The 26648-nt window shown below is 53.3% G+C and overlaps 1 protein-coding gene across 1 annotated transcript in view; it reads right to left on the bottom strand.

Moving 5' to 3' along the window:
- Positions 1 to 479: 479 nt before the first annotated feature.
- Positions 480 to 26648, bottom strand: part of LOC131205504 (protein still life, isoform SIF type 1) — a 60152-nt gene continuing 33983 nt past the window's right edge. The window contains exons 13-30 of the mRNA XM_058197624.1: positions 14181 to 14326; positions 13689 to 14100; positions 13055 to 13237; positions 12567 to 12995; positions 12302 to 12488; positions 10282 to 10396; positions 10042 to 10193; positions 9518 to 9831; positions 9252 to 9446; positions 9077 to 9185; positions 8693 to 9010; positions 8410 to 8567; positions 8151 to 8338; positions 6861 to 7032; positions 6585 to 6771; positions 6366 to 6519; positions 6196 to 6299; positions 480 to 559 (exon numbers count right to left, since the gene is read on the bottom strand). Of these exons, the coding sequence (XP_058053607.1) occupies positions 480 to 559; positions 6196 to 6299; positions 6366 to 6519; positions 6585 to 6771; positions 6861 to 7032; positions 8151 to 8338; positions 8410 to 8567; positions 8693 to 9010; positions 9077 to 9185; positions 9252 to 9446; positions 9518 to 9831; positions 10042 to 10193; positions 10282 to 10396; positions 12302 to 12488; positions 12567 to 12995; positions 13055 to 13237; positions 13689 to 14100; positions 14181 to 14326 (3603 nt within the window). The remainder of the gene's footprint in view (positions 560 to 6195; positions 6300 to 6365; positions 6520 to 6584; positions 6772 to 6860; positions 7033 to 8150; positions 8339 to 8409; positions 8568 to 8692; positions 9011 to 9076; positions 9186 to 9251; positions 9447 to 9517; positions 9832 to 10041; positions 10194 to 10281; positions 10397 to 12301; positions 12489 to 12566; positions 12996 to 13054; positions 13238 to 13688; positions 14101 to 14180; positions 14327 to 26648) is intronic.

Genomic DNA, 26648 nt, shown 5'->3' with positions numbered 1-26648 from the left:
CCACTTTCGTGCGAGTGTATCTGTGTGTTAAGGGACCTCCGGGCGGACCTTCTAATGCTCGAGAACGAATAGAGTCGTGTACGCCGAAGTGTGGGTCGTCGAATATCTAAAACTGACGCTAGAGCCTCGATCTATCATTGCTTGCGGCGGCTGACTGGCGGCTCCCTCGAGCCCTCGACCCCGGTTCTGAGGCGAGCTGTCCCACACTAGGCCGCGAAGCGAAGGTGGAGGTCCCAGGGCCCTGTGCTCGGGCCCTGCCTGGGGCGACCGTGAAGACATTTGCAATCGCAATGGTTTTTGCAATGGGTTGGTTTGTTGGTTTGGTGGTTGGCCACTTGGCATTGGGTTGGTTGGGTTGGGCTCTGTGTGTTCGCCCCGGCCGCGGCAGTGCTTTCTGTTCGCGTCTTTGTCTTTGTGGCTACCGACACACACTCGCACTCGCACTCGAGAGGAGAGGAGGATGATTGCGTTAAGAAAAGTTATTTACTTTCGTCTTTACGTGATGTTGACGGGGCGTCACTTAAACTAATCATGTCTCTAGGCTTCCACACCGGGGATCCTACAATTGAAAAAGAAAAACAAATGGCCAGATTTAATGAAATTGTTTGTTTCGAATGGTTTTTTGTGGTTTTGGTTTTTTTTTTTGGTTTTGTTTCTGGTAACGGGGTTCCGATCGGTTTGATTCGCAATTTGGAGGGCGGTTTTGTTTTGTTTTTTCGGCTTCCGCTTCTTTTGGAGTTTGGATTTTGGTTTCGGTTTCAAATTTTACTTCCGGTCCGCTGTCCGCGTTTGTATCCAATTTGAGCTAACGTAACATAAAACCTACTGTAGGGTGGTGGGTCAGCGGGACGCTTACATGGGGTTGGGTGATAAATGTGATCAACTGAAACGGAACGGAAGGCACGGAGGGCAAAGAATGGGGGGGCCGCGGTCAGGGTGACTTTTTGGTTCGGGCGCTGGGGTGGGTGATGATCGGGAAAACACAATTAGCAATTGGCTCAGCTCACCTTCAGCGTTTGGTTTGCCTGGGGTGTGACCGGCCCATGGCCGTTTTGGGGGGAAGTTTTGAAATGTGTGGTGGTCTATGCTACGCTTGGCGTGAAAGTTCAAGAGAAGTACTTTGCTGTATCAAAAATGTTCCTCTACACGGCACTACACTAATGGCACTAATCTCAGGGACCAGGGACCAGGAGCAGGGAAGACTAATCTCCGGGTTCGCTAAGGCGGGTGTGGATGCTCTACAATTACACACTACAAACAATCTAGAAACTCTAAGATCCAGGCGAACGCACAAACGGAGGGTGCTGCTGAAAGAAGGTGACGAAAAGCGGTTGATGAGAATCGGGAAGTAACATAAAATCGCAGCATCACCGGGATCAACGAAAGCGGAAAACGGGCAGGATCGTTGGCGGGATAGTGTGATAGTAACCCAACAGACACTTTCGTTGCTCGCCGGCCACTCGTCTTTTTACGTGTGTGCGCGTGTGGGGAGGGACAGCGGGAACTCTCTACCGGGGAGGGGGGGGTGGCTATCTAATCGAACAGGACTCGAATCCTGCTACGGGCTACACCTCTCTAGCACTAGCAGCAGCACGCATTCCACAGGCTACGGAATTAAGTTCGGTCGGACTCTGTCCCGTAAGGCTAAGGCTTTTCCTCGGTTCCTCACGCATCAATTCGCTGTCGCTTGTTCGTGTGCGTGGTGTCTGTGGTGTGTTCGTGTCGTGTGTTAGATTTTGTGTTCCGCTACCAAACATCCTTCAACATTTCCGCTCTAAAATAGTTTTCCCCTTTTTCTTGAAAACAGTACTGGAGCACCGTGATCCTCGCGATCCCGTTTGTGATCGCAACCCGTTGGGCGGATAAAGTTTGCTACGGTGAAAGCGCGAAACAATGGGGCAGAAATATGAAAAGACTCTTGTTGCTGTTCGCTAACCAAACGCTGTTCGCCCTATGCTGGAAAGGAATCTATCGTCAGTTACGTAACGTTCCGTGGCCTGATTGCGTCACACAGCACAGCCTAGCCTAGCCTAGCTTAGCACCCATCGGGACACCATTCTCCGCCGAGGAGCACCGTCTCCGAGTTGCGATCAAGCGATAAAAGATGCGTAGTAGAAAAATAGAAATCTCGTACAGTACGTGTTTCGTGTGGGCGGTCCTCCGAAAGCAAAAGGTATCCGCCGGAACCGCCGGAACCCGGAAGGAAAAACGGTGGAGCACCGCCGCGTGTTATCGGACTATCTACGCACTAACTGTTGATAAAAAAGATCCACCGCAAGGCGCCGCCCAGCTAACCCTTTTGCTATAAAGTTTACGTAATCGATTATCTAATCCCCGGGGGGGTTGGCCGGGGGTGGCCGGTTCCGGACGAAACGGAACGTTAACAAGTTAACAGACTATAGACTAACCCGACGGGGCCAACGAAAGTAACGTTAAACGGGGACCTCCGCCCGTGCCGCACGATTGTCCGGTTGTTTGCTGGCTGGCGACTCAGGCCCTCCATTTTAAATGCCTTTTGGCTCCGGTTCGGTTCTTAGTGTCATTGTTTTAGTGGGGTTTGGGGGGGGTGGTGATGTGAAGTCGGTTAAAATCGTTTATCATATCGTATCATCTGGCCGATACACCCCAGCCACAGTCACAGAATGTAAGGTATAAACGCTATAAACGTTCGCACACGGGCACACGGTTCGCTTACAAGATAATTGGCACAAAATCACAACTTTTTAATGTCCTCCAACGTACAGGGTGGCCCACACAGGGGTCATTCTCGGGGTCACTTGCTACTGTTTAGATTGCTTTTGGGTTTAAAACGGGTCGGTCGGTTTGAGAGTTTGATTTTCCTACAACGTCCTTTGACTCCGACTCCGAATTGTCGTCCGGCGGGTTCCGGGCAAAGGGCGCTCTCGGTGTTCGGGCCCGATGCCACCCAAAACTCGGGTTCCTAACCGGGTGTTGCTTAGCTATGCTAGTAGTTATGTATAAACTCACCTGTATGACAACTTGTTACTTGGCTACGAGATACGAGAGTACGAGTATTTGTGGCTAGAATATTCCCTAGGTTGGTTATTGTTGTTATCGTTATCGTTATTATTATTATTCGTATTATTGATAGTAGCCTGGCCTGCCGAGTCTCTACTGCAGCACGATCGGTAAACTTCTGTATACTGGCTGTGTGGTGGTGGTGGTGGTGGTGGTGTATGGGCTTATTTATGTACTGTTCGCTACTAGTTATACGGTTAACATGTGTTTGTATTCTGGTTTGATTATGGTGTTTACGTGGTTACGTATATATGTATGTATGCAGATAACATTCTCTCCTCTCTCCCGCCCCACACCGGCCAGTAGGTCAATAAAATGCTCGCCCCTCGATCGACTAGACTGGATCGAGTCGAAAATGGGGTTTTTACGGTGTTTGCGACATAATTCCTGGCCAGCCGAATATTGCGTGGCAAAAGTTGCAAGAGCTGCGAACAGCTTGAGGGCTTGATCGTGGGGGAAAAAAAACATTGCCGCGGAAGGACTTTTGATTTTGAGAATTGGTTGGAGGTCGAACGTCGTCGTCGTGATCGTCGTCGTTGAAATCCGAATCGGGAAAACGGAAGCAGTCATCCAGGCAGGTCGCCATCGCGCCCCGGGTTGTGGCCCTTTCGATTAGCCAGTTGAGACAGGATTCCGAGGATTCCAATGGCCCGGCTGGCCGGCCAGAGCTCCCAGCGCCTGTGGTTATCATGTTTCCTCTATCTATTGTTTATCCATCGCTTTTTTCCGTTATCCTGTTGCGGTTCGGGGGGCGCTACGGCTGGATTCGGCCCATTCGGTTTTTTGATTGAGGTCCTCCAAGGTGGCCCCGCGTCTCACTCACTCAGTTTCCGTTCCGTTCGCTCGCTCGGTTTGCTATTTTTGATTACATTAAGTTTTGATTTTACTGCTACGAAGCCATGTTCTGTGGAGGGGTTCTTGTGGTTGTTGTTGGATTGCGCCTGCGTGCGTAGGGATCGGTAAGTGGCCAGCGTCGTGGCCGTGGTCCTTAGACGTGGATCTCGTCGTGATCGAAGGACGGCGACTTCTCGAAGCTCGCCTGATGGTACAGCTTCGCCCGGGACGACTTCTTCCGCGCACGGCTCTGCCGTGCGCGCGCCTTTTGCGGCGGAGGCTTCATGTCCTGCATGAGGCACTCCACGCAAGAGGCGTGCGATTGCGCCGGGTACTGGTGGTGCAGCTGATGCTGCTGCTGCTGCTGTTGCTGTTGCTGTTGCTGGTGAAGCAGTTGTTGCTGCTGTTGCTGGTAGGCGCGCCGGTCGTGCTCGATGCGTGCGTAGTGCAGGTTCGGGTTGTGCTCGTAGTCCAGGAAGGACGAACTGTCGATGGAACGGGACGACGTGAGGCGGTACATGCGCGGCGGCGAAGCGCCCCGGCTGTAGCTCTTGGGGTACGGCATCGGGTCCCGGCGCTCGTAGTGCCGCTCGGGTGACGGCACCCGGCTGTAGAACCGTTGCGGGGAGATAGCACCGCGCGGTGGTGAGTAGTGCCGAGTGCTGCCCCGGCGCTGGGGCGAAAGTCCTCGCCCGTAGCTTGACCGGGTCGGCGAAGGACCCCGGCTACTGTAGACGGACGTTTGCGGTGACAGTCGGTGTCCGTAGCGCTGCTGCTGCTGCGGCGGGGACCCTCCCCGGTAGTAGCTGCCCCGCATCGGAGATGCCCCCCGGCTGAAGGAGCTCTGCGGTGAGATGCCCTTGAAGGATGCTTGCGGCGATAGCGACAGCCCGCGGGTGAGCGAGGTCTGCGGGGAGAGACCACGGGCGTAGCAACGGTTCGGTGACACATCCCGACTGTAGATGCTGGCGGGCGGGGAGCGCTCCGAGCTAAGGCTGTACCGCTGCCGCTTGCTGCTGCCCTCCACCGACGACGGTGCCTCGAAGCTCGTGTTGGGCGTTGGGTAACCACAGGACGATTCGTAACCCGCCTCCTGCGAGCCCCGCATCCGTTCCGCGCTACCCACCGAGGCACTCCGCTTCGCCCGGCGCACCCGCTCCTCGCGCGTGTTCTGGTAGATGTGCGGATAGTCCTTCTCCACGCCCAGATATTCGCTGGACAGCGAGAGGTAGCACCGGCCGTTACCAGTCGCCGACTGGTACTGCTCGTAGTCGGACGAAAGATTCGCGTCCGTCCGGGATGCGGTGCTGTCCGAGCTCTCCGAAGGCTTCCCGAGCCCGGACGGGCTGGCCGAGCGTTTAAGGATCCCACCGCCGGCTACTCCGCCACCGGCAGACGGTTGCTTCTGCTTCTTCAGGATGCCCTCGGTGGTTTTCTTGGCGGCCGTGGCTGCCGAGGCGGAGGCCACGCTCGAGGCGGCCGGGCTCGAGGCTCGCCGGGCCCGGTCGGGGCTCTTCTCGATGCGCACGTGCCGCTCGATGTCGATGCTGTTGCGTGGCGACTTGATCTTGATGATCCGTATCGGGCTCTTCTCACGCTCCACGGCCGACTTGAGGCGTTTGGCGGGTGACTTGGCCTTCTCCAGCTTCGGACTGAGCGTACCGTCGGGTGAGGACGTAGTGGACGAGGCACTCAGCAGGTAGTGCTGCTCCCGGTGCCCACCCGTGTCGCCCGCCGGCTTCTCACTCCGGCCGCCCGGTTCCGAGCAGCTATCATCGCCCGTGCCCGACCCGGAGCTGGATGACATTTCGGGCCCTGGGGCCGGGCCGGGCTGCGATGGTGACTCCAGCTGGTCCACGGGGCAGGATTTCAACGACGACGACGACAACGACGACGATGGTGGCGGCTGCTGCTGCTTGGGAGAGGGAGAAATGGTCTGCACGATCGGTGGAGACGACTGAGTGCTCTGGTGTGTCTTGGGTGAAATCGGTGATGAGGGGGTGTGGGGTGCGTCCGTCGGGGGTGAGAGTGGTTGCGGGGAGGCCACCACGGACAGTACGGTCGGTTTCGTGAGCTGACCCTGCCCCGGGCCCTCACTCGCCTGGTGGCGTTCCCTCAGGTTCTCCATGTACTCTACAATGTCCGTCTCTATCAAGCTGTCGAGGTTCAGGTTCTTCAGGTGCTTGTCGATCCCGCAGTCCCCACAGTCCGGCCGGGGCCGCTGCTGCCCGCCGGACCCGCTAACCTCCGTCACCGCCACCGCCGCCGCCGGCTCGAACAGCTCTACCACACTCTTATCGCTACTGGGAGACGGTCGCTTACCTAGGTCTTTCATCAGCACCGGATGGTAGGTGGCCGGCGGATGGGACGACTGGATCAGGCGGGCCTGGCTGCCGGTGCTGCCCACGGACAGTGTCGAGGTGGTGCTACGAGGCGGGAAGGACCGGTTAAGGACACCCGCTTACAATCGCCAGCGATCAGAGGGGGCTTACCTCAGCGTCAGATGGTTGGGCGTTTTGCCGAGCGACGATTTCGGCTTCACCGTGCCCTGCTGCGAGTCGTCCTCGCCCTCCGACTTCGTGCCCGGATCCGGTTTCTCCTCCCGCTCCCGCTCGCTCATGTTCCGCCGGCAGGCGGCCACTTGCTCTGAGACGAAGCCCAAACGTCATTACATGTCATTACAAGGATGCCGTTCCCTTGCCGTGACTTACCTCCGACGTCGCCGACCGTTTTGCTGCGCATCCGGAACTGGCCACTGTACTGCGGGACCGGCGGGTCGTCCGCTTCCTGGCTGCCGGAGGTCGTGTTGTCGTAGTCGATGTTGCCCGACGAGTGCCGCTGGTTGATCTTCGACTTTTTCGGCTTGCCGAGCGTCTGCGAACCGGGCATTATCTGGGGCTGCCGGAGAGAGAGAGAGAGCAGGCAGTGTTAGTGGGGGGGGGGGGAGCTCCCCGGAGCAGAATTCGTGCGGGTCCCGTGCTACGAACCTGCTGCTTGGGCCGCTCGAGGGTTTGCGAGTTTCCGGACGAACTTCCGACGCCCGTCATCGAGTTGGTGCTGCCGCCCATGCTCTTCAGCGACGGTATCGACATGTTGCGGACACTTTCCCGTATGATCTGCCGGATTGTCTTGAGGAACGCGTTGCGGAACTCGGCGGTACTGCGAAACGGCGAAGACAAACGTCCGGATGAGCGCAACACAAACAACGAGTCCAGTTCTTCAGCCCCACCGAGGACGGAAATAATCGTTTAGAATGGGAGAGGGGGGGGGGGGGGGAGGAGACCGGAACTCAATTTGCCCACCACCACAAGGCTTCCGGCTTCCTGGCCTTACAGGCCCCACAACACACACATTCGTGCGGCACACAATCGATTCGCTTCTTCGGGACAACGTCCGGATTAAGCGAGTCCGCAGCGGGTGCAATAATAACAAGCTGCGAACAGCGGCTAAGCTCCTGGTGAGTGCTCCTTTTTCCGGCACGCTTTCCAATAAAACCGAGAGTTTCCAATCGGGAATGCGCGCGGATTATCGGCAGTTCTTCTCGGTCTTAGTGCCCCGTCTCTAGCGGGTCCCGCAAGGGCAAAATAATGTGCATCGTTTAATCCGATTTAAATTACCGTATTTTTCCGTGTATAACGCGCACCTTTTTCCCAATTTTTTTAGCTCCAAAATCTGGGTGCGCGTTATACAAGGGTAGTTAAAATTTTTGGTACATATTTTATGGTATTATTGAATAAATTATGAAATGAAACATTTGTTAGGAATATAATTATCCATACAATATCGTCATTAAGTCATGGCAGGGAGTTAATAACAGAAGTTGTTGTGAAATCATTAAAAAAATGTGGCATCAGCAATGCTATGGATGGATCTGAAGAGGATCGCAATTTATGGGAACTCTTCAGAGAGTGACATCATCGAAGAGCGTTCATTGAAGAGCAATTAGAGAATATCAATTTGTCAGACAGCAGTGAATCTGAGTTTGAAGATTATTACGAAATATAAAATACTAGTATGTCTTTTGCAATGTATACGCATTTTATCCTTAGTCTACTTTAGAATATTTAAAGAACATTTAGAATAATACATTATTATCTTTTGATATTTGTTGGATATCACATATCTGAAAAATGTATAATAAAAACTTTTTTTCCAATTTTTTTCTCTTAAATATGGCTGCGCGTTATACACGAAAAAATACGGTAATAGATCCTTGTCTCATCCCGGACACGACTTCCGTGCTCACTTTCTCATCTTCCCCCTGGCGGGGTACTTACCTGTTGGAGAGTACGTAGACTTTTTCCGATCTTCGTTGTAGTTGCGACCTGAGGTGTATCAGCTCCCACAGGAAGTGGGAGTCCATGTCCTTGGCGGAGGAAGCCCTTACCTGTACCTCGGTGACCGGTATCAGCACCTGGTAGCGGATGATTTCGACCTCGTTCGTAGCGTTCTTACTCGACACGCCCTACCGTGCGGAAGAACCCAGAGCTGTTAGTACCCGGCTTCCCGACCAGCTCACTTCCAGGACCTACTCACCATCAGCTTCTTCTTCTGGCGCAAACGCTCCTTGCAGAGGAACACGACGGCCGACTTGAACACGAAGCACATCGCGTGCAGCTCGAGGCCCTTCTTGATCTTGCCGAGAAAGTCGGAGATGTTGAGCCACTCGACGCCACCGTAGTACAGCAGATCCCCTAGGTCGTTTGGTGTGGTAAGAAAGGGAGCAAAGTTGTAGGGAACTGTTATACGGCAGACCGCGGACGTGGGGATAGTCGGGGAGATCGGGGCGTGAGAGTTCTAAGGTGCGTGTCCATACTACCAGGGCTGAGGTCGATCGGTTGCTTGCACGACTTCTGGTGCTGCCGGAACAGGTGGTCGAAGATGGCCCCGTACTCCTCGTGGATGCGCTGCATTTCGTTGATGTGCTCCGCCACCTTCTCCATGCCCTTGAGCGCCTCGACCAGGTGCAGATGTTCGGCCGCGTTCGGGTCGGTCAGATTGCGCAGCTGCTGCAGTAGCAGCGGATACTTGAGGATGCGCTGTATCGGTTTGATTAGGAACGACTCGAGCGTGCTGCTATGCTGTTGCTTCGGGTTGCGTGCGGCCAGGAACTCCTGCAGCGCCTGGTTACCCTCATCTGGGGGAACAAAACGGGGGGGTCATTTTCGAGTTCCTTCACGTCACTGGTACGCCGGCGACTTACTCGGATGGAGCACCTTCTGGGCCTTGCTGTGGCTGGCACAGAACGACGAGTACAGCTTGAAGTGATTGACGTAGTACAGGAAGGCCGATCCGATGGCAAACAGTACGTTCTGCAAGGAGTTGGGAGGGGAATGGAGTGTTAGAGTCGAAGAGCCGACCCGACGGATCGCACGTACCTTGAACTGGCTGGGGTGCTCCAGCTGGTGAAAGTCCGGCTCGAGGTCGAGCGCCTCCTCGAGGTTGTTCAGAAACTGCCGCTGGAAGGTCACAATCTCCTGGATGTTCCCGAACAGGGCCGTTATTTCGGCGTTCGACAGGAACGTTTCGCGCTTCAGCGGCTCCAGGTAGTACTCGAGCAGATTGTTCAGATGCTGTTCGCAGGGGGTTGAAACGGAGGGTTGGTAAGTTCCGACAGCGACCACAGTCCTGCAGTTACGCTTACCTTGACGTAGGACTTTTCCGTTTCCACCAGCTCCAGGATCACTTTGCGCAGCTTCTCAGCGTCCGTGAGCTGACGAGACGGGGTCAGCATCACGTTCGAGACGGACGACGCGACCGAGCCGGTCGGGCTGGACTTGCGTGTCTCCTGCGGCGACCGGCAGAACCCGGTCACCTGCTCGGCCGACTTCAGTAGGTTCTCGATCTCGAAGCTGCTCGTGCGTGACGACGGTTTCGAGCGGTCCATCGCCGACAGGTGCGGATCGTTGGACGACGGTGCCGGTGAACTCTCGACTTCCGGCGAGTACACCTCCTTGCCTGCAATACACGAGCGTCCTTCAGAGTCGTCCGAAGAACGGGGCGAGGAAGGCGAACAGGTTGGGGTCAAATATGCAATGAAGCTCCCACACACACGCATGCACACGGACACACAGACAGACAGATCGGACAGACATGCGGAAAGCGGAACTAGAGGGAGTAACGAAACAGCGAGGGCGGACAACAGGAAGCGCGGAGTGCGCTACTTACGCCAGCCCGGTGCCGGGACGATTAGGCCGGAGATCATCTCCTCGCTGATGACGGGCGGGTCCGAGGGGGGCGGCGGACAGACGAGGGACTCGATGATGTCGTCGGTCGAGCGCATGATGCCGACCAGGTCCGGCGGCTCCGTACGGGAAGATCTGATCGGGAAGATGGACACCAGAAGCGTGTGAGCGGAATGGCTGAAGAGTGAGAGAGAGAGAGCGAGAGCGGCCCCGCGGCACGTACCTCATCATCATGCATAAGGCTTGCTCTTCCTGAAGCACACTTTCCAAGTACATCATGTCCAGGTCGGAAACGATTGCACCGTTTATCACAATTATTTCATCACCTTTAATGACACCTTTAACGGAAGACGATTCGTTAGCGAAGCGGAGCCAAGACTGGACCACACTATGGGAAAAAGGCGGTCATAAATCAATTTCGAAAATTGAGCTTTCAGTCACATTAGCCTAAAATAGATATGTTATCTATGGCAAATCCGAATTTTTAGCCTTCCATGTTGTGTAGATTCCGAGAATTCATCTGTCAGCGTCGAAAGAGTGATAAAAATGGCTCTTTAAAACCAACTTTCATCAAGCTACTTTAACGCGATCGTTAGCACAGTTCTGCAACAGTAATGTACCTATATTATACATCATTCGAAAGGTAATGAATTCTTCTTTCATATGAAATAATCAAATATTTACGTTGGGTATTGCTAGTACATTTTCATCGGGAATTAGTATAGAAAACTAAGAAAAAAATACAGTTTTTCAACTTTGGTAATGCAGCAAAAAAATGTTTCGCGGTGTTCTGCCCAAACGAGACATTACAATTAAAGTTTAGACAATTTTAAACATTTCCAGTAAGTTTTGTTTGCATATTCCTGCCACAAATTTTGCAAATTTCTATTTTAAGAAAATAATTCCTGATGCATGAGGAGGCGCCCGGTCTTTTGTAGTATACGAAATGGCCATACAAAACATATTGGCCTTATGCCTTTTCTATTGTTTAGATAAACCAAGTGTTATCAGTGATCACGGATCAATCAAGTATGCGTTGCCGTATTTGTAGTGCAACGCCTAACAAGATGAGTGTTTCTAATAATGTTGAAAATGGTTTTAGCCCGTAACCTTCTGCATTGTTGTACGGCATTTCACCTCTTCATTGTTAGTTGAGATTTGTGCAGTGTTTGTTAAGCATTTCATATAAAATAATCTTTAACAACCTCGGGCAGGTATCAGAGAAAAGCACTTCTGGTAAGATTTGTCGTCGAATATTTTCAGATCCTGAGCGTGCGAGTACTGTTCTTAACTAAAGATTGCTTGTCTATTATAGCTTAGGAATATCTTAATATCCATTAGCTGACAGAAAGTAGTTAATGCCGCAACATTAGACAAAAATTGTAGAGGTACATATAAAAACTCTTAGTGCTTTATAGTTGGTTTAACGTACCTGCTACGGTACATAAAGTCATGTTTTGACTCATGCTGGGGATATAATACTACATACCCCTGTACCATTACGTCGCCTGGGAGAAGATGCTTTGGAAGCACGGCATAAATGTTTTTGACAAGATAGGGTAAACCACGCAAGAAAATCTTCTCGAGAGAATAATTTAAAAGACACGTTCATTCGGGCAATACATAGCAGTGACCCTAAAATTAGTTCTATGTCATTGGGTTATAGGCAGCGAAAAAATGATAAACTTAGTTTTCCAGATAAAAGATTGTTTAATAATGGAGGAACACATTAATGACGATATTGCGATTGATCATGTATTGAACCAAGTAGATAATATCGATTTAAGGTTGGATGAAGACATAGACTAATAAGTTTTCTATCAAACGTTTAAATAATAGTTCATGGATTGGATACTTCGGATGGTAATAACTACTTGCTTCAAAAATCCCACAAACGGAATGGGTAAAGCTCCTTAATCATTTCATATCCTTTTTTAAACTCACAAGGCATTCGATTTGTAGCAGAAATTCGATATTTGCTTCTTCGATAGTGCTTTTAATTTTTTTGGTGTAATGCAGATTGCATACTTAAGGCGTTTAAAAACCTTAAAATAACGAAAAAAGCTTGTTTAATGTACTTGAGCGCTCGTATTGCATATAGAAAGGTGAATTTAATCAAAACACATACAAATAAAATAAAAACGTTGAAAAAAGTCCATAGATTCTTCCTAAAAATAAAGATGTCCGCCTTTCCCATACAAATTCCCCACTGTGGACCAGGACCCCTAGCCCCGGCTACCTACCGTTCTGCATGGCAACGCTCTTGTCCTCGACCCGGCTCACGTAGCAGCACAGCTCGTCCTGCCGGTCGGCGTTTTCGATCAGCTCCGCCTCGACCGAGAAGCCCCACATCTGCTCGAGCGTCGTTCGTTGTAGTTCTACTTGATATAAAATTTTGGCGCACACTTCGACCACCTCGTGGGTGTGTAGCTGTTGGGGGAGAGAAAGGGAGAGCCATGTTGTCACTAGGACACCTGCGAGGGGGGGGTCACACGGGTGGATACGAACATATGTTTCAATCAAATCGTTTCGGTGAGGAACAAAGTAATTGTGATCTTCCATATCGCGGCGCTTCTTCACCCGCACGAAGTGCTCCATCGGGTTCAGGTTCTTGCGGCTGCAGGCACTGGCCAGGAACTCCTCGACGGACATGCCGTCGCGCAGGTACACCGTCGCGCAGGTGTTCTCCGGCAGGGCGACCTTGTAGCTCTTCTCCGGCTCGTCCCGTGAGTTGATCTGCATCGAGCGCCGGCTGGAGCCACTGTTCGAGCGCGACAGGATCGGTGGCCGCCGCTTGGTCGCCCCACGCCCCGCCAGCAGGTTGTTCAGCAGCGACGGTGACCGGGCACAGATGAACGCGTGGAACGAGGACACCGTAAACACGCCCAGCTTGTTCAGCGTGTTCTTCGTCGGCCGGGACACGTGCGTCAGGAGTGACTGTGGGCAACGAAGGCGTCTGAGTGGCGAGACGTGGACGTGTGGGGCTGGGGACCTACCTTCGGGTTCGGCAGCTCACCGTTCTGCAGCGAGGCCATGTAGCAGCGCAGACGGAACTGCTCGCAGTGCAGGCGCTCCAGGTTCTCCTCCCACTGCAGGATCTGCTGCTGGATCTGGTGGCGCGTGTCCCCGTCCGTGACGACGCTCTGCTGCAGGTCGGCCATGTGCTTCAGCTTGTGATCCTGCCAGGTGTGTAACACGAGACCGGATGTTTAATGACACATGTTTTTCCCACAAGGCTCTCGCCACGCTTCGATGGAACTGAGTGACCAACATCAAACGACCCGGGGGGGCCAGGATTTTCATTATGCCAAAGGTTGGGGTTGCCTGTAAACTTTTTTGAGCGGGCCCCGGGTGTTTAACAAAGCCAAACTTCAGTCATCAATCAAACCGAAAGCGTCCGAGTTTCTGGTCCGTTTAGAAACGGAACGAATCCATCAACTCGGTGACGTTGTGGACCCAAAATAATGGATCGGTTATTATGATGCCGGTTGGGAATTGGAAACAAGTGGCACCCAAAGTCCCAAAAAGTTCTCCAACTGTACGAGGACTAATTACGGAGGACTCGAAAATAATACGGAGCCCATTAGGGGCTGGGGGCCCGGAACTCGCAGTGTCAGTCGGACCACTTACCGATTCGATGGCTTTCTCCAGCCGGAAGATTTCCTCCTGCAGCAGGTGCAGCGTGCCGGTTTTGCCGCGGTGCCGGGCGAACGCGGCCGCGCACGCACTGTGGATGCTGTTGACCCAGTTCTCCAGCTCGACCTGGCACGGCGCCTGGAAGAGGTAGGCATCGCCGAAGGCCGTGCTCAGGCAGAAGATGTAGTCGCGCTTCGGGTGCTCCGGGATCGGCTGCATGATGGCCCCGTCCACGATGATCAGGTGCTTCGGGGCGGCCTCGACCGAGCGGCCCTCGCGCGAATCGCACGGATAGAACAGCAGCGTCGTCCCCTTCAGGCACACCCAGTAGCCCTTCCAGCCGCGCTTGCGGGCCAGCTCGATCTGGTGCTTCTTGCGCAGCAGCCACTTCTTCACCGACAGGAATCTGTCAGAGGGGCGGAACAGAACACAGGGACACCGTTTCAGCGAGGGACGAAGCGCACGGCACGCCGCGCCACGCCTTACCCAGCCTTCCGGACGGCGCCGGTGCAGTTGAACGAGGCAGCCGCCGTCCCGGTGGCCTTCGCTTTGTACGGGGAGGCCATCACACTTTCACCGTCGTCCTCGTCCGATACGGCCGTCGTCAGGCTCATGCGATCATCGTCGGAGATCTGTAACGAAGCGGGCGACAGCAGCGTGCCGATTTAGTTCAACGGGCGCCGTAAGTTATGCAACGCGCCGAGCAACCCTTTTCTAACACCTCGGAATCCCCCCTTTTCCCGGTGAATCTATTTGAAAGTAATGATGCCCACCGGGCCGGGGTTCGGTATCCGGCGCCTCTGAACATAAACGGTAGCGCTATCGACGAGGCGGCAACATGTATCGCGTTAAATCCGGGTGCAATGCTCACCACCACCCACTAACCGGGTGGGTGGCAAGGGGGATGTAATTGGCTTCGTTCCGTGCCCGGGGTCCAGTCGCATTTCGTGCTGCGCTTGATTTGATGGGAAAATGTTGTAGCCAAGTGATGCCAATTTCTGCCACTTGATTGACCGTGGCCGGTGGCTTTAATTAAAAACCAGTGGCCAGTGGCGGGTTTACGGATCCGGGTTTTATTTTCACGCGTACCTTACTAATAATTGCAAGCCAGTTGATTGTGTGAACGATGGGCGTTTAGTTGGGGGCCATTTTTTTTTTTACTGTCTGCCATCGAATCAGAACGGGCGCCATGTCCATCATTTAATGGATCGACCCGTTTAAATGCTTACAAATCACTGATTACGCCCTTTTTTCATAACAGCCCGTTTCCGGCGGATTAGATAATTGGCATTAGTTTGATTGGGGATATGTGCACGGGATATTCGTTCCCAACCACCGACCAACATGTCAACGCGGGGAAAAAAATATCGCTACATTAGATTATTAATTCCCGGGCCATTAACCCGCGAACTAGGTCCACTTGAATCGACATAGGAATGGTTGCGTTTATTACGATTGAAAGTTGGCTACCGAAAACATAAGATATGCTCCCGATGCCCAAAACCGTCATTCAACATAAACTTCGAAACCTAACCTTTCCATTGAAACCACTTTCATTTGGATATTACATGACGCTGGCCGTGTTTTATTATGATTTGCAACAGGGAAAGGCTCTCACTGGGTCTGGGTTTTACGACTTGACTGCTTTATCACCGCAGCCGATGAAATATTCCCCGTGTCGCCAAGGCACTCCGGTGCGTTCGGTTTCGGCTTGCACCGAAGCCTGCGGTGTGCCCGAAAAGGCGAAAGAAACGAATCACGACGATGAAAATTTGCATCGTAATCTGCGTGCCATTCTTCATGCCCTGCGAGACACTGCAATTGTTTTCCCGTTTACCATCCCCTTTTGCGGGGAGGGAAAAAGGTCAAGTGCTCCGTTTTTGGGAAGCGCGCACCGCGTCTGTCTAAGCAAATTGGTTGCGGATGTAACGAGGACCGTGGCCGGTGGGACGAAAAATTTCATAAAACACAATATCACATTTCGCTTATTTTTGGCACACGGCGATGCTCGTTATCCTGGCCGGGGTGGCCGGGGACAAAGCAGTCGACGGGAGTAGCGACGGGATTAGCCGTCGGAGCCGCATCTGCACCGCTGGCAGGTGATTTATGGATCCGCGCTCGCTCGTGGTTTCGCTGCTCCGAGCGCAGGAGAGTGAAGCCAAGGTGGCAGGACTAAAAAAAAAAGGAAACAAAACAAACAAACAGCGAAGAACACACAAATGCTTTTCGCGCAAACTATCGGCCGCGTTGCGGAGATGCGCGGCGGGCACTTTGCGGTGACAGCAAATATGCTGCGCTCAGCGCATGGCGCGAGGACACTATCGTACCGTCGGTCCCGAATGCGCGGTATGTAAACAGGATAATGGGCCGCCAGGTTTGGAATCTTTCCCCGCGGCCCGACCCGAGAAATGCCAAGGGTTTACCGCATCGCCGATGTTGACATACTTCTGACGTCGTCGTCGTCGGTGGTGATTATGTTGAGGCCGATGCTGCCGATGCTGCTGCTGTCCCACAATGGGCACGCTACATAAACAATGCTCCAGCCGAGTCCCTGGTGCCGATCTGAGCGCCTCCTTACCAAGGCGCTGAAACCGCACAGAGAGCGAGGAAGAACGCAAACATTCATGTGCCACGTGACAAGGCGGACGTGGCGGATTGCCAGTCGGCCAGGAGAAAAATACACATACACAGACAGGGCGCACGGTAACCGAAAATAGAAAACCGTGTAACGAGGACCCCGTTCCGAGAAGGCCGGAAACAAAACCCGGAAACCCACCCAACCCAGCGGGTGGCGTTGGGTTGGTGGTCTTTGCTGCTCTTGGGACCCCAATCGAAGGCAGCTCAGCCCACCAGCCCCACCCGCATAGCCCCACCCCTCCATGCTACGTAAATATTATTCGATGAATTCAGTTTCCGCTCGCAAGCGGAAACCGGAAGCCGGAAGCACACCGAGCACCCATCACGGCACCCGTACCGCAATGGATGCATTTCTTCGAAATGCCTCTCTTTAATTAGCATAGCGCCACCCGAAGGGGGGAGGGGCAGGCCCACCCCACCCGGCGCATTGGCAACCCGATTTCTGATTAATATTATCATTGTTGGGGGTTCTTTGGGAAGCGGAAAAACAAACGATGGTCCTCCCCCGTTCTTCTCCCGGTTGCACTTTCGTTACGCTGCTGTTTGCGGTTATGCAACCATCGCCCAAGGTTGGCCCACATTTACAGGGATTTGCATAAAAGGCCAACCGAAAGCACCGGCTCGAGGAAGGAAGGACTCTCTTGGGCATTGGTGCATTGTCAAAGTGCAGCGCAGGCCGACTTTTGGCCCTCGACTTACGAGGGGTTTGTTTTGTGTAAAAAGTGAACCGAACTTTTAGGGCGCAATCGAAACGTTGACTGTGGCTTATGGTGACGGTGTAGGGTGTTCACTTACACGTTGTGGATGCATTGGCTTCTCTTGCACGAAAGGTGGGATTCATATTTTCCAATTTTATGCAACCAAAATTGTATGTTTTACATAAATGCTATGAATTACCCTTTCAAACAAAAGTTCAAGCATCGAAAAATACTCAGCCATTTTTGTTTCATAATCAAATCAAAAAGAGAGCAAAAATCACCCTCTATTAAGACCATAAGCAGCCCTTATGGGTGGTTCAAATTTATTTCAGAGGGTCGAGATATTTCCGAATATTTCCTGCAAGTTATGCCCATTTCGCCCGAAGCATTTCGTCACAAAGGACGAGGATACGATTTTGGACGATAAAGACGGCACCGCCGATGAGCCAAAACACGTCCAAGCAAAACAGCGGCCAAAAATTGACTGATTACTCAAAACTTGAGTGAAAAAAGCAAAATCGCGAAAAGGCGCGAAAATTCAAATGTCTTACTACTTTTTGAACAGCCCTCGTACGTAGGGGCCGGAAACACCGGGCAGTGTATGGTGGCCGGGCAACCGGGCATCAATCCTTATTCTTCCGCCATTAGCGCCTGATTCGAGTTTGATCGAGAACTTCACCCGACGGCGATCGGTATGATTTATTTCCTTCAGCACCCCAGTCCCGTGGGGATGTGGATGTGGATTTTTACCGTCGAGCTGCGCGTCGAATCGCAATGCACCGGACACGAGATGCCTTGCAGCGCGAGATGATGGAGCCTGTCTGGAGCCACCCGGTTCCATTTTTATTATCTCTCGCTCGCTATCCCTGTCTCTCTCTCTCTCGGCCGCGGGTGAACCGAATCGGAAAGTGAACATCGTTACTGACGACCGTGGCGCAAGAAGTAGTACGTGTCCATCGCGCGAGAGCGTGAGGTTACGCCGTTTCTTTCCTCTTCGTCGACTCCGACCGGGCGCACCGGGTTGGCATGACTTCGCAGGCCACACATACGCCGGGGATGCTGTGTATGTGTGTGGCCCGGATCGATTCGAGGCGCAGAACAGAAAGAAGGCGAAGCGAAGTCGTCGTCATCGTGGTGCTTCTTACGCTCCAGAAACTTCGCCTCACCGGAAAGGTCCCTGGGCACCGGAGATGGCCGACGGTTGGCGGGACGAGAGCGATGGCGAAAAGTGTTCGACGAACCCGGCAACCATTGGCAACGCGTGGCCCCCTGTCCACCAACCCCTCCCCTGGAAAGCCCAGCGATCAGAAATTGAAAACCGATGCATGCCCGATGATTGCGGGTCCAAGGATGAGCCCGGCTGGCGTGTGCTGAAGATAGCAAATCCGAGTCCGCCGCCCGGTTCGATTGGTTCACGAATTAGTTCCACGTGTTTGAGTTTTTCCGACTCACCTGGCTCGATGATTGTGCAAATTGTGTTGTCGGTCAGCCTCGAATCCTCGAGTCGAGTCGAGCGAGCTATTTGACTTACGGCGTACGCTACTCTACCCAGCGCGCCAGGTAATCATTTAATGGGGCCGCCATTTGCACAAAGTAATTTCCCCGGGCGGCACCAAAATGCATCCCAACGAAAGTTGGGTGCGAAAGTTGGGTCCGAGGCCAGCCGGAACCAGGGGGCAAAACAAAACACCTGGCCCCGGGCATGGGCCAAAAAAAAAAAGGTTCCCCCTTCCCAGTGACGGAGTTCAACCGTTCATTATTAAAACATCAAACGGCACGGCGACGGGATGCGCCATTTTGGTCTTTCTCTCTGCGTGGGTCACAGAGGACGAAGAGGGTCCGCCATCGGGTGACGTCGTCGGGAGCCGGAAACGTAAAACGGTGTCGACTGGTGAAACGAGGGACCGTCTTCCGGGGCCGCCGACTTCCGGCACGATGCAAAACCTGTGTCCTGTCGTGTAAGGGGCGCCACTGCTGCCGGCGTAACAGGAAATGGACAGGAGTTGCAGGGGTGCCGGGTATGGGTCCCCCCTCCGCCGCCACCCAGTAAGCCGGGGGGTGAAATGTATGTCAAGTAAGACAAATATTTATAGCCCGAGAGCACACGGTTCGGCTGGCGAAGGATCACTTGAGCAGGAATTGAATATAATATGATGTTTGTGCCGGGCCGGGCCGTGCCGTGCCTGGCCGTCCCACTTACCACGAGTGCCCAGCCACCGCCAGGAGCAGCAGCAGCAGCGACCCCAACATTATACGCCCATCACCACCCCGGCCGCCGCCAGCAGGGCAGGGCCGGCTCATTTTGCATAGACGCTGGCATATGCAAATACGCATCCCACACCGGGGACGGGTCAGGCAGTGGAGGGGCCGCCGCCCTTCCTGAGCCGGAGATAAGGTATGTGTACGGATGGGGCCCGAGCCCACCACACCGAACCGACTGGACTGGAGACTGGGGAATGGGCGAAGCAAGGCACAACGGCAGCAACAACAAACGAAGAAATGTCCCCTTAAACTCGAACTCCGAGCGTCGCCCCGGTTTGTGTGTTGTGCTGTGCTGTGTGCCTTTCTTTTCCCAGGCTCTCGGGCTCGGGCCAGACCCCCGAAAGCAGCGCTTTGACTTTGTCGGACGGGCTAGACCTTGGCTTGCTGAAGAGGAAGAGGTGTCACCCACATGACACACGGCCGAGAGAGGCTTCGGAGGCCTCGGCAGAGGAGGTGGCGGTAGTGGCGAGGGCTGTGACGTCTAGCAGCGAGCCAGAGATGTCAGCAAGTGAGATCCGAGTGTAAACAGCCAACAACCTGGACCTGGAACGGCACCGCGTTCTGGGTGTGTTTCGTTAGTCCGGTTTTGTCAATCAGAGCGCCAGAGTTGGTCTGTTTGGACATCCTTTATCTCTCTCTCTATCTATCTCTCTCTCTCTCTCTTTGTCTGACTGTCGGTGAAATGGAGCATGATGGTGATTCCAGCCGCCGCCGTGGACAAACATCGCAACGGTCGCATACGGACGATTACATTTTGTGTAACATTCGGCTTGCGTTTGGATCCTTACGAGAGGTGGCCGTAGAAGTTGGCGAGCGAACGGACGGGGAAGAAGAAAGCCTCGAGCTGCGTTGCCCTCGGCCGTCGCTTGTCCAGCATTTGGTTGGGTTGGGCCAGCGAAATGTGATTAAAGAAGGGGTCGCGTGGCCAAAAGGGTTTCCCTATTCGTTGGGCGCACTCGATTCGGGTGACATTTCAAAACGGGTCCCGGGCGCGCCAACTAGATTCGTTTCACTAACAGCAAGGTGACAAGGCAGCTGTGATCTAAACTTCTGAATGGTTCATTAAAAGGTATCACGATCAATTGAAATTAGAACGGTTTAGTGAGTAGTCTTCATTTGTTCTCCATTTCACCGTCGGCTGTGTCTGTCACGAGCTCCGCTGTTTGACGTTTGCTGTCAAATCAAAGAAGATTCAAAATAATATAAGGTTGGTGAAAAAGTAATCCATTATTTTCTCGGTAGACTCGGTGCCTTAAGTGATCGATATCTTGTGATTTTACAATTTTTCTTTGATAAAAGCCGCTTTGATAGGCCGCTACAATTGTGCATGGTGTTTGTGGTAGCTACGAGACATTTTGGTTGCATCGATTCGGTTCAGTTATTTTTGATGTTAAATATGCACCTCACACAGGCAGACTCGTCGACGAAATCGATCGATAAAATCTCAGAACAAATCAAAGTTAATCGGCATCAAACGGTGGTCAAACAATGACTAACGGCCAGGAAGGTTCTGCTGGGTATATGGTAGGACTAGAAAGGAATCGCTTATTATGATGAGAATCGGCCAACGGAGGTGTTCGTTGTCCATCAGGACAACGAAATATCACAAACGTCCGTAGTGACTCCCCAGAAAGTCCGGGAGCACGGTTGGGAAGCTTTAATGCATCAACCTTATAGACCGAACCTTGCACCAAGCGATTATCACCTTTTTCGCACATTCCAAAACTCCCTCAGTGAGAAGAAATTGAGGTCAAGCAAGGATTGTAAAAATGTATTGCTCAAGTTTTGCACACATATCGACCCAAAATTCTGCAATGGAGGCATTATGAAGCTGGTTTTAAAAAGGCAACCGTTTTTTTTAACAAAACGGTCGGACCAACCCAACATCTAAAATACAGCTTTGTAAGGCACGGGAAAATAATGGATTGCTTTCTAGCCAGCCTTATATTTATCAGCTTTCATTTGCATATTTATCAACCTACGAGCAAACTATCTGATGGGCGATGTTTTGACTCCCTCGGAATGGCCTTTCGGATTCCCTAGTTTTTTTTTCCTGAAAGCTTTTCTGAGGACACCTTTGTTTACACTTCAACGTTCTAATCCAAACAAACCTGGTGATTGGGCAATGCCTGGTTCGAGCTCTTCGAACGAGGTCTATCCAAACACTCCAGCTATGGTCCATTGATTTTAAACGCATTACAAGTTGGGCGAGGTACGGCAACCATAGTTCGTTATAACGCCAAGCGAAGTTTCCATCGAGCAATCTCGTCCAAGATCACCATCTTACATTTTATTATAGCGTTTGGATTTTCTGCTCAAAGCTGGGCTATCGGATATCGAGGACGCAAGGACCGTTCTCTCGGTCTCTCTGGCCCTTTAAATAGTTTCCAAACCCAACCCGTAAGGCAGAAAGCTCCAGTTAATCGCGAAATCGTTCAGTTCCTCAATAAATAGAACGCTCAATAAATAGACAGAATAGAACGCTCCTTCTTGGAAGATTCCGATCGGTCCGACTCGTGCCTTCTATTGACACAGAAACTGTTTAAACATTCCACTCTCTTCCTTTCCTTCCATATTGCTTCTCTGCATCGTTTGATGCACATCATAAATATGCAAAACGCTCGCAACTGTCTCCTGATGTTGCCCATTCAGTGCCTTCCGGTGGTGGCAAGCGAAAGATTAAATGCATTACAGAGCCCGGCGGCCCCGACATACACGCTTGGCAGCCGCCGAGCGTTTCCCAACTCAACCGGAAAAGCGCATTCAAGCGGTGGGTTTTCATAATTCGTGGGCCAAAAGTTTTGGGCCCGTCCCGTGTCGGTAAATGCAAATTGGCAGAGCCACGTACCAACACGGGGGTTTTGATTGAAAGGCTGGCGGGGGGCGGGCGGGGCAAATAAAATAAGAACAGCATCAGCAGCACCGGCACCATGCGTCTCCTTTTGGAGGGGGCCGAACGGAGCACCGGGCGCCTCCATCGGTGGCGAAATTCGATTGCGAACGCAAACTTTGGCCACAGATGGGCTCGCGTGTACGGGCCAAACTTTGTGCCGTGTGTGCGAGGTGGGCATCGGCGAGGGACCCAGCTGCGTCCCTGCGCAAGTTTCATTAGCAACCGGACCGGGTGGAAAAAGTTTTGCACCGTAAATCATGCCGAACCGGTCCGGGATCATCGGACCTCATCGATCAGAGCTGGGCGGGCTGGGATGTAACGTAACGTGCGCCATTCGAAACGGATCCGCATTGGATTGGTGGCGGTCAGGAGCTAACTTTTCTGGGCGGCTCAGATGGTGGGTCAGAGGTTGTGTGCTGATGTGAGCGGGCACGATTAGTTCGCCCGAACTTTGCACGTGTTTGGGGGGCGATTGGGAACGATCGATCGAATGTTACATAATTATCATCAAATATCTATTATGAGTTCAGCTGCGCCGCAAAAGACGATCGCGGGGGGGTTGAATGGACCACAGGATCCTTTCGCACAGCACTCGAGCCATAGAATGTCCAACACTTTTCTCCATCAACCAGCTGATCCCGGTACGGTTAAAAAGGGTCCAAAGATAAACCACGCGGATTTTCCTTCGTCAGGAGACGTCGGACGCGCAGGCAAAAAAGCGGCAGATGAATTGTCATCAACTTTTCGGCCAAGCCCGCGGTTTATCGTCCTGATTAAGCCAACACCCTTTTTGCGGGAAACGCGCACGGCCACGGCGAAGGAAAACTTTCGCCACCGCCTGGCTTGCTGGCGGCGTTGTTTTTCCGCCTTCGCCTGCACGGTTCTAATTACTTAGTCATGGCCACGGGGGCGGGGGGGTGGTGCGCGGTGGGCCACCGCGACCCACCCACACGGTGGCACGGTGATTTAATTACAAGCGCTTGTGAGGCACGTAAACAGAAAAAAAAGGAAAACGAACCGAGGAAACGAAGCGAACACTTGACGAACCTCGCAGGTTCGCAGCTTCCGCGTCTCTCTTCCGTCCCGCGGGGACCCCGGGGCGTTCAAGCGTATAGTGTTACCATTTTCCGTGCTATCTAGGACCCCCACCGACGAGAGCCGACGGATTGTTGATGCGATGCCTCCGTCGTGCCGTGTCACACGCATCCCGAAAGGATCAGGTTTTCCGGCCCGCACACACACAGGGGCCGGAGGAGTTCCATCATCATCCTTTTTCCCGCGCAGGAGCGCAAAAAACACGGTGCCCACGGTGTGGCCCACGAAAAGAAAGAGGGGATTTGTGCTGAGGAAGCTCCGGGCGAGACCCCAATCTTGGGCTCACCTTTTCGGACCGGCCAGGCCAGGCCAGGGGGGGGGATTCGGTGGGGAGGATAATCTATCCCCGGGAAAGGATGAGCGAAGTATAACTCAAACGAGCTGATTTTCACGCTAATATAATATTTCATGAATATTTATCCGCTTAGTGTAGGGAATTGCTTCCCTCGTTAGGGGCTGCCGGGGGGCAGTGGGCGGTAGGGGGGTGCGGAAAAAAGGGTCCAGTTTCAGTGCTGGGTGTTTGGCGGTCCACCCAAAACTCTCTTCCAGGGCCCAGTCGCCCCGAAGTCCAAAACATCAACGGGGTGCAAAAAATAATAATAATAACCAGAGACCGCACCGCAGTGTCCTCAGAGGACGACGACGACGACGGTGCCGGGTGGATTTGGGTCCCGCGGCGTGCAGCCCGCTGTGTGTGTGTTTGTGTGACCAACCAACCCAGTCGCCCTGCCAATTTCGATCTGGGACGCCCACGACCCACGGTTGATAGCCCTTTTTCGGGCAACCTCTCCTTGCCGGTGGATTCCGGTGTATTCTTTCACAGAATGGTGTGTCAGGGGCGCGGGGTCTGGACGGGTGGGGCCGGGGGCTCGGCACCGGAAAAGTTGGCTAATGCCAAAAAGGCTCACAAAGTAATGCAAGATACGCACACACAGCGGCCCAAAAAGGGGCCCGACGCGACCGGCCCGGGACGACGTTAAGAGGTCCCGGTGAGTGGTCCGGACATTTTCCGGTCTCCGCCTGTGTGCCATATGGTTCCCGGGACACCAACAAAACAGGCGAAAAAATCGCATTCATGCACCACCACCACCGAGTTGACAAGTGGGCCTTGTACCGCTTCGGCACCGGACCGCCGGCGCTGATGTTCTCCTATTATTTCTTTCACTCTCTGCGCACACGCTCTCTCTCTCTCTCGCTCTCGCTCTCGTTCCGGTGTTTCCGGTGGCAGTAGGGGCGTAGAAAAAAAAAAATCGGGCGGGTTTTTGTCTTTCGGTGGGCCACCACCCAGCGGGTCGCTTTGTTGTAGAAAACAGTAGACGCGCAGAGACCGGAAACGGTTGCCTTTCGGAGTCAAGTTGGGCCGCCCGTGTGCACCACCCGGTATCCGGTGTGTAATGGTATTGTTTTCTTCCGGTCGTCGCCGTCTCCGAGGTCGAACCCCTTTTTTCTTGGGCCCCCTTTTGGCGGAGAGCTCGAGCGCATCATGATCCGACAAGGACGATGACGACGACGACGTTGAAGGGGCTCAACGCGACGCGCTACCGCAATCATCATTATCGTGAGCTGAATTTTAATTTTCCCCGTCCTCGAGTGGTTGGCTGAGGTTGGCGGGACCCCCAGCCTAGCCACACCGCACCGTGGAATATTGAAAATTTAGCACGCGCCCAGATATTTGCCGTCTGATTGAGCCCCGGAATCTAGGGAAGGGAGGCTAGGGAAATGGGCATTCCGCATTCTGGCAACAATGGCGCCGGTGTCGAGATTTCCAGGCCAGCGCTCCGTTTCGGTCGCCCGAATCGATATCTGGCATCGGTCGGCCGTCACCCGAAATTGATTCAGTTCCGCCAGTTCTTTTTGTCGCTGATGGCCCGAACGCAGATGGCCTAATTACCGACCTCTGGGCCACGGCAACGGAGCACAAGAGCAAATAATTATAACCCAATTACCGACTGATTACAGAGTGGCCAGTGCTGGAAGAATGGTGCGCCGAAAGGCATCGAATGTCTGCCCCGGTAAGACCCCAATAAAATATTGCTGAAAAATCCCGAACCCAACCGGGACGACGACAAGTGCTGGGGACACGGTGAACACGATGACTTAATTAGCCGACAGCGCCGTGCGGCCGTGTCGAGCAGAAACACCAACTGTCAACCGTGTCCTCAACTGGACATCTTTCGATACACGCCGTACCGGATTACCCGTCGACGTCGGTCCGGGCCTTTGATGTGGTGCAAAAACCTAGCCCGAGTCCTGCCCTGTAGGCTGATTAGAACGAAACTCGACGATTGCTGCTGCTGAAGTGCTGTCGACACCCGAGAGGGCTCCCGATCGACCGTGTCGGATGGTGCGCCAATGGATGGATAATTGCTGCTTAGCCCGGCCCCTATCCTGGGCCCCCGGGCCAGCAACAATGGCGTCGATCGGCACAATAATCAAACCGCACGCACCGCTATTGATAATCCAACATGCACGTCGGTCGGGCGTTTGATGTTCGACAGCATGCTGCTAACCGGAAACAGTTGCCGGGTGGAGACCGCACATGAATCACCCTGACAGAGGTCCATTGATTTACCTCCGAAGCTTCTCCTGGAGTGGTTTTCGCATGAAATAATCAGCACCGTAACGGCTTCGGAGAAGGATGTCCTGACGATGTCTTCGCTTATCGCGGTGCGCCGCATAACAATAACTGCTGCCGTGCGGTGCTTATCGGCGAGCGAGGAGCGGGGCCAAGTGGTACTTTTGCCACGTGCCGTGCCCAGCCGATGGCTGAGGTAAGCCGATTGTCCATAAATAATTTCGATTCGTTTGCGCCTTCGTTTTCGGGGTTCTTACGGCGAGAGAGAGAGTGCGAGAGTTACGGTGTCCCTCACGGGGCAATCGTCCGCACTCGGGCGATTCCGTATTCCGGAAGCGCAGGTACCATTGAGGTGGAATAAGCATTACCGCGAAGCGTAATGGCCACCCCCCGAAAAGGACTCCCGCGGGCGAAAAGCACTTTGGCCGTTCGGGCGTGGTGTGCGCTTGTGGGTGTCAAAGTTTTGGGCACATTTTATTGTCACCACCATTGCGGTGACTCTCTCTCTCTCTCTCTCCCTCGCACGAGCCCGCTCTCTCTCTGACACTGTTTGGCGCAAGAGAAGAGAAAATTATAAATTAGCACCGGATGTCGTCATTTGGTTGGTGCGTTTCCGACCACGAACCGAGGACTTCTCCCCCACCACCCGGACAATACGTGGCCCGTGTTCCCCCCCTCCTCCACCCTGGTGTGGTAACAGCCCCTTCCGTTCCCGGCAAGTTATCGCAATGATCGGGTGCGAACCTTCCGGCGGAACCACCGCAACGAGGGACGCGGCCGACGGAAGGAAGCCA

The sequence above is a fragment of the Anopheles bellator genome, chromosome 1 (genome assembly GCF_943735745.2).
Source record: "Anopheles bellator chromosome 1, idAnoBellAS_SP24_06.2, whole genome shotgun sequence".
Classification (NCBI taxonomy): Eukaryota; Metazoa; Arthropoda; class Insecta; order Diptera; family Culicidae; genus Anopheles; species Anopheles bellator.
Note: the sequence above shows the minus strand (reverse complement) of the source record. Positions and strands in the feature narration are given on the sequence as shown.